The 14,050-nt window shown below is 41.7% G+C and overlaps 7 protein-coding genes across 7 annotated transcripts; 5 read left to right on the top strand and 2 right to left on the bottom strand.

The window, feature by feature from the left end:
• Nucleotides 1–318: 318 nt before the first annotated feature.
• PHALS_09295 (uncharacterized protein) lies at nucleotides 319–813 on the top strand (the record flags this gene model as incomplete). The annotated part of the gene is made up of 1 exon (XM_024724767.1): nucleotides 319–813. The coding sequence occupies one exon, from the start codon at nucleotides 319–321 to the stop codon at nucleotides 811–813; it is 495 nt and encodes a 164-aa protein (XP_024575611.1).
• A 388-nt stretch (nucleotides 814–1,201) lies between these two features.
• Nucleotides 1,202–1,561, top strand: PHALS_09294 (uncharacterized protein; the record flags this gene model as incomplete). Its single annotated transcript, XM_024724766.1, has 1 exon — nucleotides 1,202–1,561. The coding sequence occupies one exon, from the start codon at nucleotides 1,202–1,204 to the stop codon at nucleotides 1,559–1,561; it is 360 nt and encodes a 119-aa protein (XP_024575610.1).
• A 347-nt stretch (nucleotides 1,562–1,908) lies between these two features.
• On the top strand, nucleotides 1,909–2,397 carry PHALS_09293 (uncharacterized protein; the record flags this gene model as incomplete). The annotated part of the gene is made up of 1 exon (XM_024724765.1): nucleotides 1,909–2,397. One exon carries the CDS (start codon nucleotides 1,909–1,911, stop codon nucleotides 2,395–2,397), a length of 489 nt encoding a protein of 162 aa, XP_024575609.1.
• A 1,303-nt stretch (nucleotides 2,398–3,700) lies between these two features.
• Nucleotides 3,701–4,172, bottom strand: PHALS_09292 (uncharacterized protein; the record flags this gene model as incomplete). Its single annotated transcript, XM_024724764.1, has 4 exons — nucleotides 3,701–3,851; nucleotides 3,917–3,932; nucleotides 4,023–4,082; nucleotides 4,148–4,172. The coding sequence occupies 4 exons, from the start codon at nucleotides 4,170–4,172 to the stop codon at nucleotides 3,701–3,703; spliced, it is 252 nt and encodes an 83-aa protein (XP_024575608.1).
• A 487-nt stretch (nucleotides 4,173–4,659) lies between these two features.
• PHALS_09291 (uncharacterized protein) lies at nucleotides 4,660–7,332 on the top strand (the record flags this gene model as incomplete). The annotated part of the gene is made up of 1 exon (XM_024724763.1): nucleotides 4,660–7,332. One exon carries the CDS (start codon nucleotides 4,660–4,662, stop codon nucleotides 7,330–7,332), a length of 2,673 nt encoding a protein of 890 aa, XP_024575607.1.
• Nucleotides 7,333–7,440: 108 nt separating this feature from the next.
• Nucleotides 7,441–8,897, bottom strand: PHALS_09290 (stromal membrane-associated protein 2-like; the record flags this gene model as incomplete). Its single annotated transcript, XM_024724762.1, has 2 exons — nucleotides 7,441–7,673; nucleotides 7,739–8,897. 2 exons carry the CDS (start codon nucleotides 8,895–8,897, stop codon nucleotides 7,441–7,443), a joined length of 1,392 nt encoding a protein of 463 aa, XP_024575606.1.
• A 1,554-nt stretch (nucleotides 8,898–10,451) lies between these two features.
• PHALS_09289 (nitrogen permease regulator 3-like protein) lies at nucleotides 10,452–12,413 on the top strand (the record flags this gene model as incomplete). Its single annotated transcript, XM_024724761.1, has 1 exon — nucleotides 10,452–12,413. One exon carries the CDS (start codon nucleotides 10,452–10,454, stop codon nucleotides 12,411–12,413), a length of 1,962 nt encoding a protein of 653 aa, XP_024575605.1.
• Nucleotides 12,414–14,050: the final 1,637 nt, after the last annotated feature.

Below are 14,050 nucleotides of genomic sequence, written 5' to 3'. Positions count from 1 at the left end.
AGATTAATGGCGGACTAAGCTACTGTACATCTAAGTCCTTGATCTTCTTCTAGTTTTAATTATATACTTTATTTCTTCTGTTTTGTAATATTACGACTCCCCGATGATAATTTACGTGCTGGGGTATTTTTTTTATTTTTTGAAAAATTGGGATTTTTTTATATATGGCAAAAGTTGAGGCATTTTTTTTATTCTCCCAATTAATTTTCACATGTCTAATATTTTCTAATTGAATACTATGCCCCATGTCCTTTCAATCTTAATATTTCGAGCAAAGAATATGCCAGTATTGGTATTTCTTTAAATCCCAGAACATCGATGGACTTGTTTAGCAAGGCAAAGGAGGTGTTCACGGGTGGTGGTGATCCGAACAAGAGGGGCGGCAAGAAAGACATCGACTCAATCTTGAACAAAGCCATCGGTACTATTGAAAAGTATCAAATAAAGGAAAAGGCGGTTGAGTTTGCGCAGAAACAAGTGGCAAAGAGGGAGAAGCATCAAGGTGGCAACGGCAAAAAGAAAGACAAATCCATTGTTGATAAGGCTGTAGAGGCAGCTGAAGACTTTCTTGCAAAACAAGGTCACCAGCCGGTGGCGAGCACATCAACCTGGAACGGAAATACAGGACATGGTTCGTCAGTGAGCCACCATGATCCCTTTGTCAAATATGAGAGCTATGAGGAGTACTGGAGCCGGCGTAATAATCAAAGCAACAACATTCCAGTGCAGCCGAACTACAAGAGTACCTCGTCTAATACCTTTCATGGCCGCTGCGCGCCTGCTTCGGCACCACCATACTCATCTTGTGTGTGATCACCGCAGTAATCATATGATCAGTCCTGCGCTGGCTCGAAAACCAGGGCGATGTCAGAGCATACAATGGAAATTTCATCGAGGAGGTGACGGACTTACACGCTTGGTAGTCAGTCTGTGCTCATTAGTGGCAAGCATGTCGACCGTCCAATTTTTATAATTATTTCTATGATCGTACTGAAGTAGTCATCATCTTCCTAGTCTTACATCAAAGGACTTGTTAACTACAAGAATGAAGTCTTTGTCGTTCTTATGATTACGTTAACCATATGGGTGCTATAGAACCCATTTCGGCTATCTCCACATGATTTTATGACTATCAATGCTATTATACTGAATTCACTCTTGCTTTTAACTTGTAACGCAGCACCAATCATACTTGCATAGCATGGACTTTCTTAACATGGCCAAGGGGAAATACGCCGCTGGTGACGTGACGGACAAGAATAAGAAGAGTGACTCGATTTTCAATAAGGCTTTAGACGCCGCGGAGAAATATCATGCCAAAGAAAAGGTTTCCGAGTTTGCGCAAAAACGTGTGGCCAAGCGGGAGACAGAGAAGCAGCAACCTGGATACGTCGAGAAGAACAAATCTTCTGTGGACAAGGCTTTGGAGGCTGCCGAGGACTTCCTCGCCAAGCAAGGACAGTCTACACCGCAGCACGCAGCGACCAAGAAAGACAAGAAGGACAATCAGATGGAAGATCTCATTGGGAATGCCAAACAGTTACTATCCAAGAAGTTCTAGTAAATTCTGTAATCAAATAAATGTTAAAGTGTTATGACTGGCTGTGACCACATGCGTTTACCAAACACAAGGACCACAGCAGATAAGAGCAAGTCTGAGTAGCTAGACCTGATAGGCTATGAATTGCATCAAGCAGCTTCTTGTAGTTGGATGTTCCAAAGTAGACAACGGACGGACCACAAAGTATGCTCAGTGTCTATATTTCTTGGCATATGTATAGTAAATGGCCCAAACTTGTCACGTATTTTAATAACGTAATTCGGTATCACCACATTCGTCCCATAAATATTCCAGCCCTGGACTGGGACGCTAAGCTATGACGTTGGCTGTCATTTTAACTGAGGAAAATGTTGCGACCTGCGGTGTCCTCATACTCACAATTGATTCTAGCTCAAGTTGTAACCATGGAAGCTGTACGTGAGATGATCGGAAAACCCAAAGATAAAGGGAAACAGTCGAAAAGTGACGACGACTCGAGCTTCAGTCCAAAAAGCGGTACGGCATACCGCTCATCAGAAGCTCGTGGTGAACCTGACATCGGCACCACGAGCTACTCACGTGATGATCGAGAGAACCGCCACCTACACGAACCAGTTGCATCATCTCGTGATAGCGGGAGTAGAGGCTACTCAAGAGGAACAAGCGGAAGTCCGGGTCTGGGCGGTGAACGAAGCGGATCGGGCTATACTGGTGACTCTAATTATGAAAATAAAGCTGGCTACTCAAACATGGGCGGGTCTGACAATGACACTTATAGTGGTGGCTCAAGCGACCACTCTGGGCGTCGCTATCAATCTGAGCAAGAATATTCGCGCCGATCAGATGAGGATGACTAAGTAAAAGCGAGCGCTGGTAGCTCTAGTAGCACACCATGTGACTGTCGAAGCGAAACTTGACACTTGATTTATTGTTCAATTTTTTTAATGCTCAAATATTACTGTTTAATCGTTTATTCCTCATATCCATTTCGCTACATCTCCAAAGGTGAGAAGATTATACTGACGCCACCTCTTTGAAGATCATAAATTGCTCTGATTTTTTAAGTGGGTTATTGAGCTGGTTTAATCACTGAATATCGTTATTTTAAAGCCCAAAGTCCTGAGCGTGTTAGCAACACAGGTTGACATTAAACGAAGAGGATCAATTGTGCGCATGCAAAACCTGATGCTAATTGAACAAGTTCTGGCGGGGCTCCTTGGTTTGAAGTGTATCTTTGATTCACCGGAAATTCAAACTACCGTCATTTTTGTATCTTGAGTCAATTGAGGGTTACAGTTTAGTTGTTATATGCACATAGATGAATTATACAAATAAAATTATCATTTGCGAGCACCTACAGAACCTTCTTTCTTAACAAAATGATTGAATCGATGCGATGGCAGAATTTCTTACATTCGCTTTTTTAAACACGTCTTTAAACGATGTCACCACCCTAATCTTGCTCGTAATTTAACCACTATCAACCACATTAAACGCTCCCCATCTTGACGACTCGAATCCACTTTAATCCAAAATTCACCCATGTGCACGAGAAGATTGATAGGCCGAGTTGTTCGGGTTCATTTGGTTTGAATGATTATTGGCTGCCGCTCTTTCCGAACTGTCACCCCCTTTTCCTCCGGAGCTTCCACGCGAACCTCCGCCTTTGGCGCCACCACCGCTTCCTTTGCCCATAATTTATGTCTTCCGATTCTGTTACTAGTCTTGACTGTCGATGGCGAATCTAACTCTGATTTACATCACTACGTTTCCTACTGCATGGACATGCAAGTTTCTCATTCTTTATCCCTTTCCCAAAACAGACAAACGGTTGTCATAGTTTTAGTAGGCATTTTAACAGCCAAGACGCTCGATCCAACGTGCTTGACTGTCGGGTAAGAAAATGCTGCCAGTTTTGCGAGAGGGTGTGAGCTTTGCCAACCGAATGATGGAAATATAAGTTCACGTTGTTAAATTCAACCATGGCGGTCTTTACTGGAACATATCAATTGCTTTAAAAGTAAAGAATGGAAGCAGATATGGGGGAATTTGTTAATTAGACCAGAAATCAGTGTTAACTCTAGCATTCTTCGAAAAATCATTTCGACTGCACAACTCCATATAATTAGAATGAATATATTCTTGTTTTGAGCCCATATCTCATTGTCTTATGAACAATTCTCCAAGCTGGGTACAGAGGGCAGATAAATAGCCTTTTGTAATGTCTAAACTTAACATAACCAAGTAAGTAGCCCAAGACTTTGTGAAACCAAGCAAGCAGCCCAAGACTTTGTGAAACCAAGCAAGCAGCCTGAGAATAAAGCGAGAGTGATCAGTGCTTTTAACAAAGTTTCAAGTCTTGTGTTGCTTGCTCACGCGCTTACGCTCGCCACTTAAAAGAGCAGTGATGGTCTCGTTTGTTGATCACGATACAATCGACCTCGTCCAAGATGACACAATATCACATCGAAGTACTACTTACGCAAATCAGCAGTAAGCATGTTGATGAACAACGCTAATCCTATCCAGCTTTTAAGTAATTCTTTCAAATAAAAAAACATTCGCTGTCACCACTTTCTCAATTCTTATCACTTTAGCCAATAGTACCTGTCCATATACTGGCATTCATCATAGCATTCAAACAGCGCTTGAAAATGCTCACGAAAATGTTTACTGAGTCCAACTGAGTGAGAACAGCTGATGATGTTCTGCTCCAGTTTAGCCCAACTCTAACGTTTCAGCTGTCACTTTTATTAATTTCCTTTTTCATCCACTATCACCTTTATATCGTTCTAATATTTATAAATCTCGATTGATAAATTCACAAAGCTGACAAATGACCCACTAGCGTTATTTGGCTCGGATTTCTTGAAACAAAAATTAATTCATAAACTCGTTTAGTTTTCAAGTTCCTCTTTACTAAGTTTAGTTCATGGATTGCTCTCTATTCTTGTGTTACTTTCGAATTCGTTGTCATTTCTACGATGTCCAAACCTGCTTCGTTCTACAGTAACGCCGCAGCATCTTAGACATCATTCACGGTTTCACTCTGAATTGAATGGTGCATTATTTATAAAGTTAGCAAAGTCCACTTCAGTTTATTCTCCATTTCTTGACAAATGGCTCAAAAGACAGCAAGTTCGCGACGTCCACCACGTTCAAATGTAAACAAAGTTGCGCGTGCTACATGGTTAACAATTGATTCGCCTTATGCTGCTCCAGTTCGAGTTCGTGCTGGAAATAGCGAACAATGTGACCGACCAAAACTAATTTCGCGACAAGAACGCCCTTATTCAGCTTCACAAGTAGCTTCAACGACAAGTAGTCGACTGACTCAGCCGTCATTGCGTCCAAGCTCTGCACGACGACAACGTCCAATTAGTGCAAGCCGTGCACGATACATGCAAGTCGAATCGATTGCATTTCCGTTGCAAAACTCTTTTCTTAACTCTCATGAAGGTTGTATCTCGCCTTCTCCTGAAAAGTCTGAGATTCAAATTCTGCATGAAGTCGATTCAACGGCGATGCAAGTGAAACTTCACGCACTTTTGGAAATGTGGGACGAAGATCAACTTACTTTTCGCTCCACTGCGCTCTTTTGCGAGGCAATGTTTAAGCAGGCCGTAGCATTGACACGTACGATGCCTCGTCCGAATGCTTTCGTTTCGGCTGTAGCGTTTACCGGCCTTGCTCAAATGGGCACAGTCTTTGCCAAAGAACACCCTTCATTATTGCAAATGATTGATGAAGTAGGAACTGCAATGTACTCAAACTTTCTGGATTTTCAGCACTTTGAGAATCTTGAAACCCATCGATCCTCTCTCTTTTACCAGCGCGGCAAACCTTGGTTTCAAGACATGATGCGTCAAAAAATGCAGTGTGATTGTCTACAAAACTCTGTGATATGTTTACAAAACGAGGTGGACAAGCTTCAGGAGAGACTTCAAGAAGTCTTGAGAGATAAATTGAATGTAGCTGCAACACCCGCTACTGCTCATGCATCCTCTCAATGTGATAATTGTGACGAATACTCTACTTCTTCAGTTTTTCCATTAGAAAATCTGAGCTTGAAATCCCAAACGGATGAAATTGTGAAAGCATTTTCGAGGATTTCGGATGTAGATGCGCAACACGTACTGTCAATACTTCTTGAGAAAGCAGTGGATCGTGACCTGACTATGCTTCCTGAAACATTAGCCGTGACGATAGGAGAGATGGAGGAGCAACATCGACGAAAGTTCTTACGTGAGTGCTTTGATTATGTCACAACGAGTGAGCTTCATGATGCCATACAAGAGCGAGATGATTTGAATGATGATACATGTCATCAAAGTTTTGTGGAAAATTTAAGCAATTTACTGCAAACTCAAGTAGATTCAGAAACAAGTATTGAAGTAGAGTCAAGCTCGTCCGTTAATGGGGATGTGGCTCAATCCGAAGAGGATCGTATTGGGAAGAGAGTGCACGAGTTAATGGAACTGGTTGAAGATGTCGCTACTGAGGTATCGTCGTTTAAATCAATCCATAGACCACTTTTGTCAGACTCAGTCTTAGAACGATTGTCCAAATTTGAAAATCCGACAAAACGCCCGAAGAAAGAACAGCAGGACGAAGGACAGGAAATAGAGTGCGAGTGCACATGCGGTCGTCACATTTTATTAGATGATGGAGAAAGTAAAGAAGACGAGTTTTCATTCGAAGCTTCAGTCGATACTGATATTTTCAACGATGAAGACATAAAGAAGTACAGACCTCGACGAAAATCGACATTAATGCGTCCAATGTCTGCGTCATTAGGACGACGAAAAAATGCCATTAGTTTCAACCCGCGAGCTGACTTGACGCGCAGATCGAGTGATGCTTTTCATGTTTTTCCATTAGCTGAAGTGTGCCATCTATTGTCTGCAATTCTTCATCTTCAATTTTCACGAGATGCAAGTGAACTTGTGAACGCATCAAATGCAACGTCTTTGTTTGATGAACGCTTTGGGTTTTTAAAGCAAGGCGCTGGCCCAATGTCCTTTAAAGCTCTTGCTAAGGATTTCTTAACACGCAAATACGGCATTAAATCTATTGCGGTTATGCATACGATGCAACTTGAGCGGTCGCTACTGCATTATTCCACTAAAGACAGTCACGTTCGTTGCACGCTCTTTAGCTGGTTCTTTGGATCGGATACGACACGCACACAGTCCAAGAACTATGCTTTCTTTTTCTATCAAAAGTTTTTAAAATGTTTGATAAACTTGATCGCATTAAAGAAGAAATCTCGATCGAATTCAATTGCAAGTCTCTCGGTTTCTGGAACCTCTCAGCCACTTGCGTACGGGACTTTAATTACAATGTGGAATGGGTATATTGGAGACGGTGAGCCTATGAAATCTCGAACAATTCCAACATTTCTAGCTCTTGAGACCTGCAAACAAACTTTTCCTCGATCTATGCAGCGTACTGGTGAATTTACCTCGTTTCGAGAAAAGTTGTTTCGGCACAATTTGAGTGACAAATCAATCGAGTTGGAACTTTTTCTTCACATGACGATGACAGCATGGCAACAAATTTTTGATATTCAGATGCAAGAGGTCTCGAAAACGATTGCTGAAATGGTAGGAGTTCTTGATCTAGACGGTTTTGAACAATGTTTATCAGCAAATGGATTGGACTTTACGACAGGAGAACGTTACGAGCTGTTTGATTTGCTGACTCTAGAAGGTGATGAAAGTGTCGTAGAAAGCAAGAAAATGATACAACTCGTCATGGAAGCCAAGTATTTGAATCCCTTAAGACTATAGAATACATAAGTAAACGTGTTTTGAAGTAGAAAGTAAGTAGAGATTCCTAGATTAACTTCAAATATCTACTGATAGATGGAAGATTTACACTCATTCATATCGTCATTCCTAACCGAAGTTTACAAATGGCTGGCCAAGTCCTCCTGCGTGCTGAAGCTGCTGGTGTTGTTGCTGTTGTTGCTGTTGCTGTTGTTGTTGTTGTTGTTGATGTTGCTGCTGATGTTGTTGATGTTGTTGCTGCTGCTGATGTTGCAGTTGTTGCTGAAAGCCTACCTGATTCATATGCAAAGCCATTGGGTTCATTCCCATCGGTTGACCCTGAAAACCCATTGGCGGACCACCTATGACAACGCATAATCGTGTAAGTGCCACTAAATATCTGCCAACCCAGCTTTTCAATACGTACCCATCATCATGCCATTCTGAGGTGGGGTGAACATTGTATTTTGCATTGGATATCCCATCATGTTTGGCTGCATCATCGGGTTTATAAAGCCTGGTCCGCTCATGGGCATACTCATGGGCATGTTCATTCCCATGGGTCGTGGGGCCATCATGCCCATCCTGTTCATTCCATTAATCCCATTCATTCCATTCATTCCATTTAACCCATTCATTCCATTCATTTGCATACCCATCATTGGGGCTGGTGTCATTCCTTGCTGAGGAGGAAATGCATTTAGTTGCGGTTGAGATTGAAAAGCATTCTGTGGCTGTTGAGGTTGCGATGAGGTTCCAAAGGTTGCCATGATGTTTGCCATTTTATTTACATGTTGGTCGACTGGAACTGGAGGTTGTGGAGCAAAAGCGTCTTGAAATCCATTCGAAACATTACTTGAACCTCCAAATGACGTCCATTCGTCCTGCTTCGAAGCAGCTACAGCTACAACTGCAGGAACATCCACTGGCTTGGGCGCTGGTGCAATTGCAGGTGCAGATACAGGGGCAGGAACAGGAGCAGGAGTTGGAGCGGGAGCACTGAACACATCAAATGTCAGAATGTCCTGCGTCACTGCAGGTTGTGACACTGAAGTTTCTTTCGGAGCAGTACGCGAATTATGACGTGAACTAGATCGCTCTTTGTCCTTACGTCGACGTGGTTCCTCCTCATCTGAGCTTCCATGTTTCTTCCTACGAGATCCACGGTCTGCCACGTCTCGTGAACCGTCTCCAATGAAGCTCTTACGCTCATATTTGTCTCTAATCCAAATTTCTTTGTCACGTACAGATGAATGTTCCGTTGGGATACGATAATCTCTCGGTACATTCGCCTCGTAATAAGCTTTCGCACGTGCATTGCCCCAGCGTTGCATCTGTTGTACCTGCTCTAAAGTCCACGAATCTAAATTGACGCTGCGTACAAACGTCAAATGTACGCCCAGGCTACGATGAATACCAGAGCATGCAATACAAATGAAGACGCCAAGATTAATTGATGCCCAACGAGGTCCTCGACAGCCACAATCAGCACAAAATTTGTTTTCTTCAAGTTTTGTAAGATCAATGAGTTGTTTCTTCAGCTTTGCCTGGTCATCGGGTGCGTTGGGGCCTCCAGGGCGACTCATACTGCAAGGGGGCGAGATGGAAAATGCGGAGTAGTTTAGTAGTGGGACGATAATAGAGTCGAAACTCCTTGATTTGAAGTGGGTATGAAATGTATGTAAACTTGAACCACAATCAGAAGATTTACACTGGAATATCGTAAGTTTTACGCAAAATATTCGGTAAAATCTGTAACCTCTTTATGAAATTCGTTGACATATTTGGTTTATTTCGTCATATCCATAATCTTATCCATACATGAAGTGATGCCATAGTGTACTGGTTCTCTACATCTTAAACACTAATGCTAGAATATATAAATATTTCCTCACTGGATTCTGCTTCGGGTGGCGTATTCTTAAAATCTCAGCGTCTTCTGTAACCAGTTTTTGTAGACAGAAATGAAATGTTGAAGTGATGAATTTATCGCAGCACATACTGCCATCACTACATATTTCACATGCTGTCATTGAAGCCATCCAATCCACACTCGTCTTATCATTCGACTTGTATATCTCTGGGTTTAGAGTAATAACGCTGGATCGGGCAATAGAAACGTAGAGCCTGGAGTTGGCTTGCGGTCGAAGTGGTCACCACCAAGTTTGCGCCAAAGAAGCTACGAATGTATTGGGCTTGAAACAGATGCCGTGCGACTTGGCCCATCACAAATAGTGAGCGTTACGCTTTGCCGTGGTCCATTGCTCGAATTAAAGATAAACCACTTTCGTGATAAGTAGCCTATAGTGATAGTGATGGTTGATCGTGTCGCGGTCTTCAAGCCTGTGAGTGCAATTGTACGCCTTGGTTGGCCCGCTGCATGGAGCAAGTCGAGAGCCTAGATCCGCCGAAATCACTACAGCCTCGGATTATCTTGAGCCAAAGCGCTTATGTGTAGCCTACAAAGCGTCATAAACATATCTTGACATTACCATCGATACTGTACATGAATTCGGTGTGACGCAAACATGCTACTCTCGTCACGCAGTGAGGGTCCATAATCTTGACGTAGAGATAAAGTTTATACTTCGGATAAAAACATGTACTCGTCGATAATCTAACTCCACTCATGCAAACCGGATTTGACACTATAGATTGCCTTGATCAGCTTCGGGCATTCGGATTTATAGCACATTCAGGGATCACCATATCTTGATGTCGACCGCTTTTGTCGGACGGAATGGTCAAATTAACGCAACAACATTGTGGGATGCCGTAGCGAGCCATGCAATTTTAAACTCAATGCTGTGACGAAGGCAATTTCTTAGGCAGGACGTTGTCTTGTGGAGATATGCACAAATGACAGCGATCCACGTCTTAATCACTTTTTCTTGTCATCGTAAAGTAGATCTTTCATGGTGTTGGATAAGAGCTTGCGACCACCACAGCTAATGTAGTATGGCTGCCGTAATGTTCACTCATTCGCCACTACGTTATGACCACAGCGCCGTCCACAATTACGACTGGATGGACAACGGCTCTACTAGGTCATACTGTCACGGATATTGTATTTTGTACTCTTTTCGGAATGGACTAATCAAGTGACTTGTTAATATAATAAAACTTCATAATAGTTTAAGATGAACGCCAGGGACGGCTACCGACTCTTAGGCATCGCTCTTGTAGTCGACGACATCAGCAAAGGTTGTAATCTAGCCTTTCGATATCCTTCATCATCAAGTGACAATACATCAAGTTTTCAAACGCTTCCTGCGCCATTATTAGCCAAATTGTTTCGTCCAAAGAATGCACTTTGCAACGCCAGTTTCGAGCTCGTGGTCGACGATCTACGTTTTGTAAGTCATCCAGTGCTTGTTTCGCGGCGAATTTTAGCTGCAACGTCTGTGGATAGTTCGGGAATTGGTATCACACAGATAAATAGCTCTGCATCGTCAGCATTAGCACCTTCTACAGGTTTAGAGCAGTCATCCAATAGCGATGATGGTACAACAGGAAACGAGACGACAATGTTTAATATTATCTTTGCACTCGAAGATCCTCCACCACAAATGTCAAAAGTCAAAGTTTCAAATGGATTTATGAATACGCAGCTGCTTCCTTTGCAACAGACTGATGAAGAGGAATTTCAGGCCAGAAGACAAAGCAGCGCTCAAGCATTTCAAACAGTAGCAGCTCAGCTGGCTAATGGACTTTTGCACGAAGAAATTCGAGTAGGTTATGTGTCAAAAGAAGTGCGTGAGTTGCTGCAATTACGAGATGAATTGGCACAAAGTGAACGTAATACAGGCAGTACTAACAATGGTATTCCAGGAACGAGTAATGGGAATACTTCTTGTGTAGCTGCAGCAAATACGACGAATGGAAGTAATATTTCAAACAATAACACTACGACAAGTGGATCACATCATCATCACCACAGAAAAGATGGAGAAAATGGAACATCAACAGTTGAAGTGGATCCACAAACATTAATTGACGTGTCGTTAGGAAAGAGTGTACTCGCAAATGAATTAAAGAAGATTTTTCATGGATTAAAAGAAACTGGAGCTGCTCATGTTGTGCTTAATGGATGGGTGAAATTATCACTTACTTTAACAGATGCTGTAACAGTACAATTGGAAAGTTTACGACCATATCACACACTGTTATTGCTGACCGACAAGAATAGTATTCTTTCCAAACTTCCGATTGATCATGCGCGACAATTGCGATTACTAGTGGAAACTGTGAATCCTTTGAAAAGCTTTCAAGATATTGCTCATGATACTGATATGCCTATTCATCAGATCTTTCGATTAGCAGCTCATCTCGTTTATTGGGGATATGGACGAATCGTAGACGCTTTGACTTTATACAACATATATCAAGTTCATGCTAAAGCAGATTTGCACATTGCATCACCTCTGGCACAGGAATTTCGTCGAAAATTTGCACCTTACGAGCTTGGTGAAGTTCTGTCAACCTTTTCAGGTTCACGACGTATTGGAGAACATATGAAATCGTTGTCGACAGCAAAAAAGACGGAGTATATTCACATGCTGATTTGGCTTCTTCAGCAACGTTTTATTGTTCAACTTCATCGCTATGTGTACTTCATGATACCATCCGATGAAGATTATACTACCAAAGACAATAACGATGCACCTTCATCATTCGGCAGCTCTCCTGCTGTGTCTTCAAGCCTTCGACGACAGCAAGGAAATATTATTATGACCAACCCAAGTGTTCCAGGTGATGTAGCTATGGCACGAACTCCGCCGTTGAATCCAGTGATTGCGGCACCAGCTCATCTGTCAGAATCGCCACGAAATACTTCGGATGCATATGATAGTACTGGCTTACCGATGGCACAAGTTGTGAGCATGACAAGTCACTTATTATTTACAGACCAGGAGCGTGCGTATTTGGCGAAAATTGCGAAACCCAATCCAGTCTTTACACTTTTTAAAAGACTTTGCGTTTATTTTCATGGCGAACATCATATTGAAGAAATTATGTGGCGCGAAAATCTTTCGCGTGGTGAACTACGCACAGTAATGAGCACGTATCAAGATATCATCGTTTGTTGTCTTCATGAGTGAATAACTTGCAAGTTTAAGAATTAATTTATTGAGTTTATCTTGATTATAGAATATCCTGATGGACTAGAAACTTTTTTTTACGCTTTGGCCATCAATGAAATATCTCTGTTCACTCTTTTAAGAGGATTTCAGCCAGAAAAAGCTTTGCGTTATGTAAGTAAGGCAACAAGCGTATGCGCATGATTATATGTGGGTTCATCGGTGTCAAGCTGGCCAAAAACTGGTTGGTTTTAACGATCTTTGTATTCAATGGGCTTGAGAGTAGGACGTGCCACCCACCCAAAACATTGCTCGAAATCAAAATGTTAATATGTGGCATGATGACAAGAAATGAGTTTGCTGATGACTAGAAAGACATTTGCTGTGAGCTTACTTCTGACATGTCGACATATAGTTCGCTTAACGATAAGGCTGTCAACGATTTGAACTTGATCCTGTTATATAGCTTGAGATAAGTTTTATTCAACACAATGCTGTATCGTATCAACATGAATCTGCCTGACAAAATCAATGATGATTCTTTTGCTGCAGACGCTTCAGCACACGCTGGAACATCAAATATTTTCATTGGCTTAGACTTCAAAGAATCAGTCAAGTATTTTTTGTGCGGTGTTTATTCCACACACGCTCGAGGTTTTTATTCTGAAGTGGCTTAAACAATGAATTTAAGTGAGCTGTGGGGCATTTTCGAGACCCTGTAAAGGAAATATTGGAGTCAGTAAAGCCACAGGATGTTTGTGTCAGTCTGAAATGCAAATGAGAATTTGGAACTGGATGTTGGGTCAAGATAAGACAAGACATGGAACATGTTTGATGGTATCAAGAGCGTTGATGAGACTTCGTTGTCCGCAATAAACATAATGAGGTTTGTACGTTTATCAATGACCGCACAAATGTCGTCTGCTGTGCAAGATATTTGAAAATTCATGGTTTTATTAGTCGAAATCCACGCCTAGTATTTGTGATCATCATGTATCCCAAAAAGACTTATGGCAGCCGCACTTGAGCTAAACGTGTACGTACACAATACACTTTTCGCAAAGCTTACACGTACCAACATACTGTCACTGCTTCGAAACATTAAGAGAGTCAAACAGGATATAGTATAGTTAGATTAAATGGTGTCAATATGTCACTAGTGATTAAGTAAGATCAAATCATACTACTTTTCTTTACATATTATGATTTGATCTTACTTACAAAGGACTAAAAATTTGTTTGCACCAACCCACATTTTGTCAATGTTGGTCTCGCAAAGTGCTCAACATGTTTTGAGAGCAAAGCATCGTAAAAATAAAACAGACTTTAACGCCTTTTCTGGTGAGTACACTTGTCTGCTGACGAGATAGTACAATTGTCGATCTGTACGGAAAAAAAGTTACGATTTAAAGTGTGGGTGCATACTACCTCTACTCTTAACTATCACGATTGACAAGCTTTGAAAGGTTAGACTAGCAAACGAAATGGTCTTCCAATTCTTTTGCGAGTTGATCTACATGAAATGAGATTGATTGAGGTCGCCAATCTTCTTGGGACGACTTCTTAATATTTTTCTTAGCCAACACATAAGTTTGACTTTTTGACCGTATTTCACAAAAAAAAAACACCTGACCTACTTTTGAAAGGTGATTTTGTTT

Source organism: Plasmopara halstedii (genome assembly GCF_900000015.1).
Source record: "Plasmopara halstedii genome assembly, contig: Scaffold_410, whole genome shotgun sequence".
Taxonomy (NCBI): domain Eukaryota; phylum Oomycota; class Peronosporomycetes; order Peronosporales; family Peronosporaceae; genus Plasmopara; species Plasmopara halstedii.
This window is presented reverse-complemented; position numbering and strand designations above follow the sequence as displayed.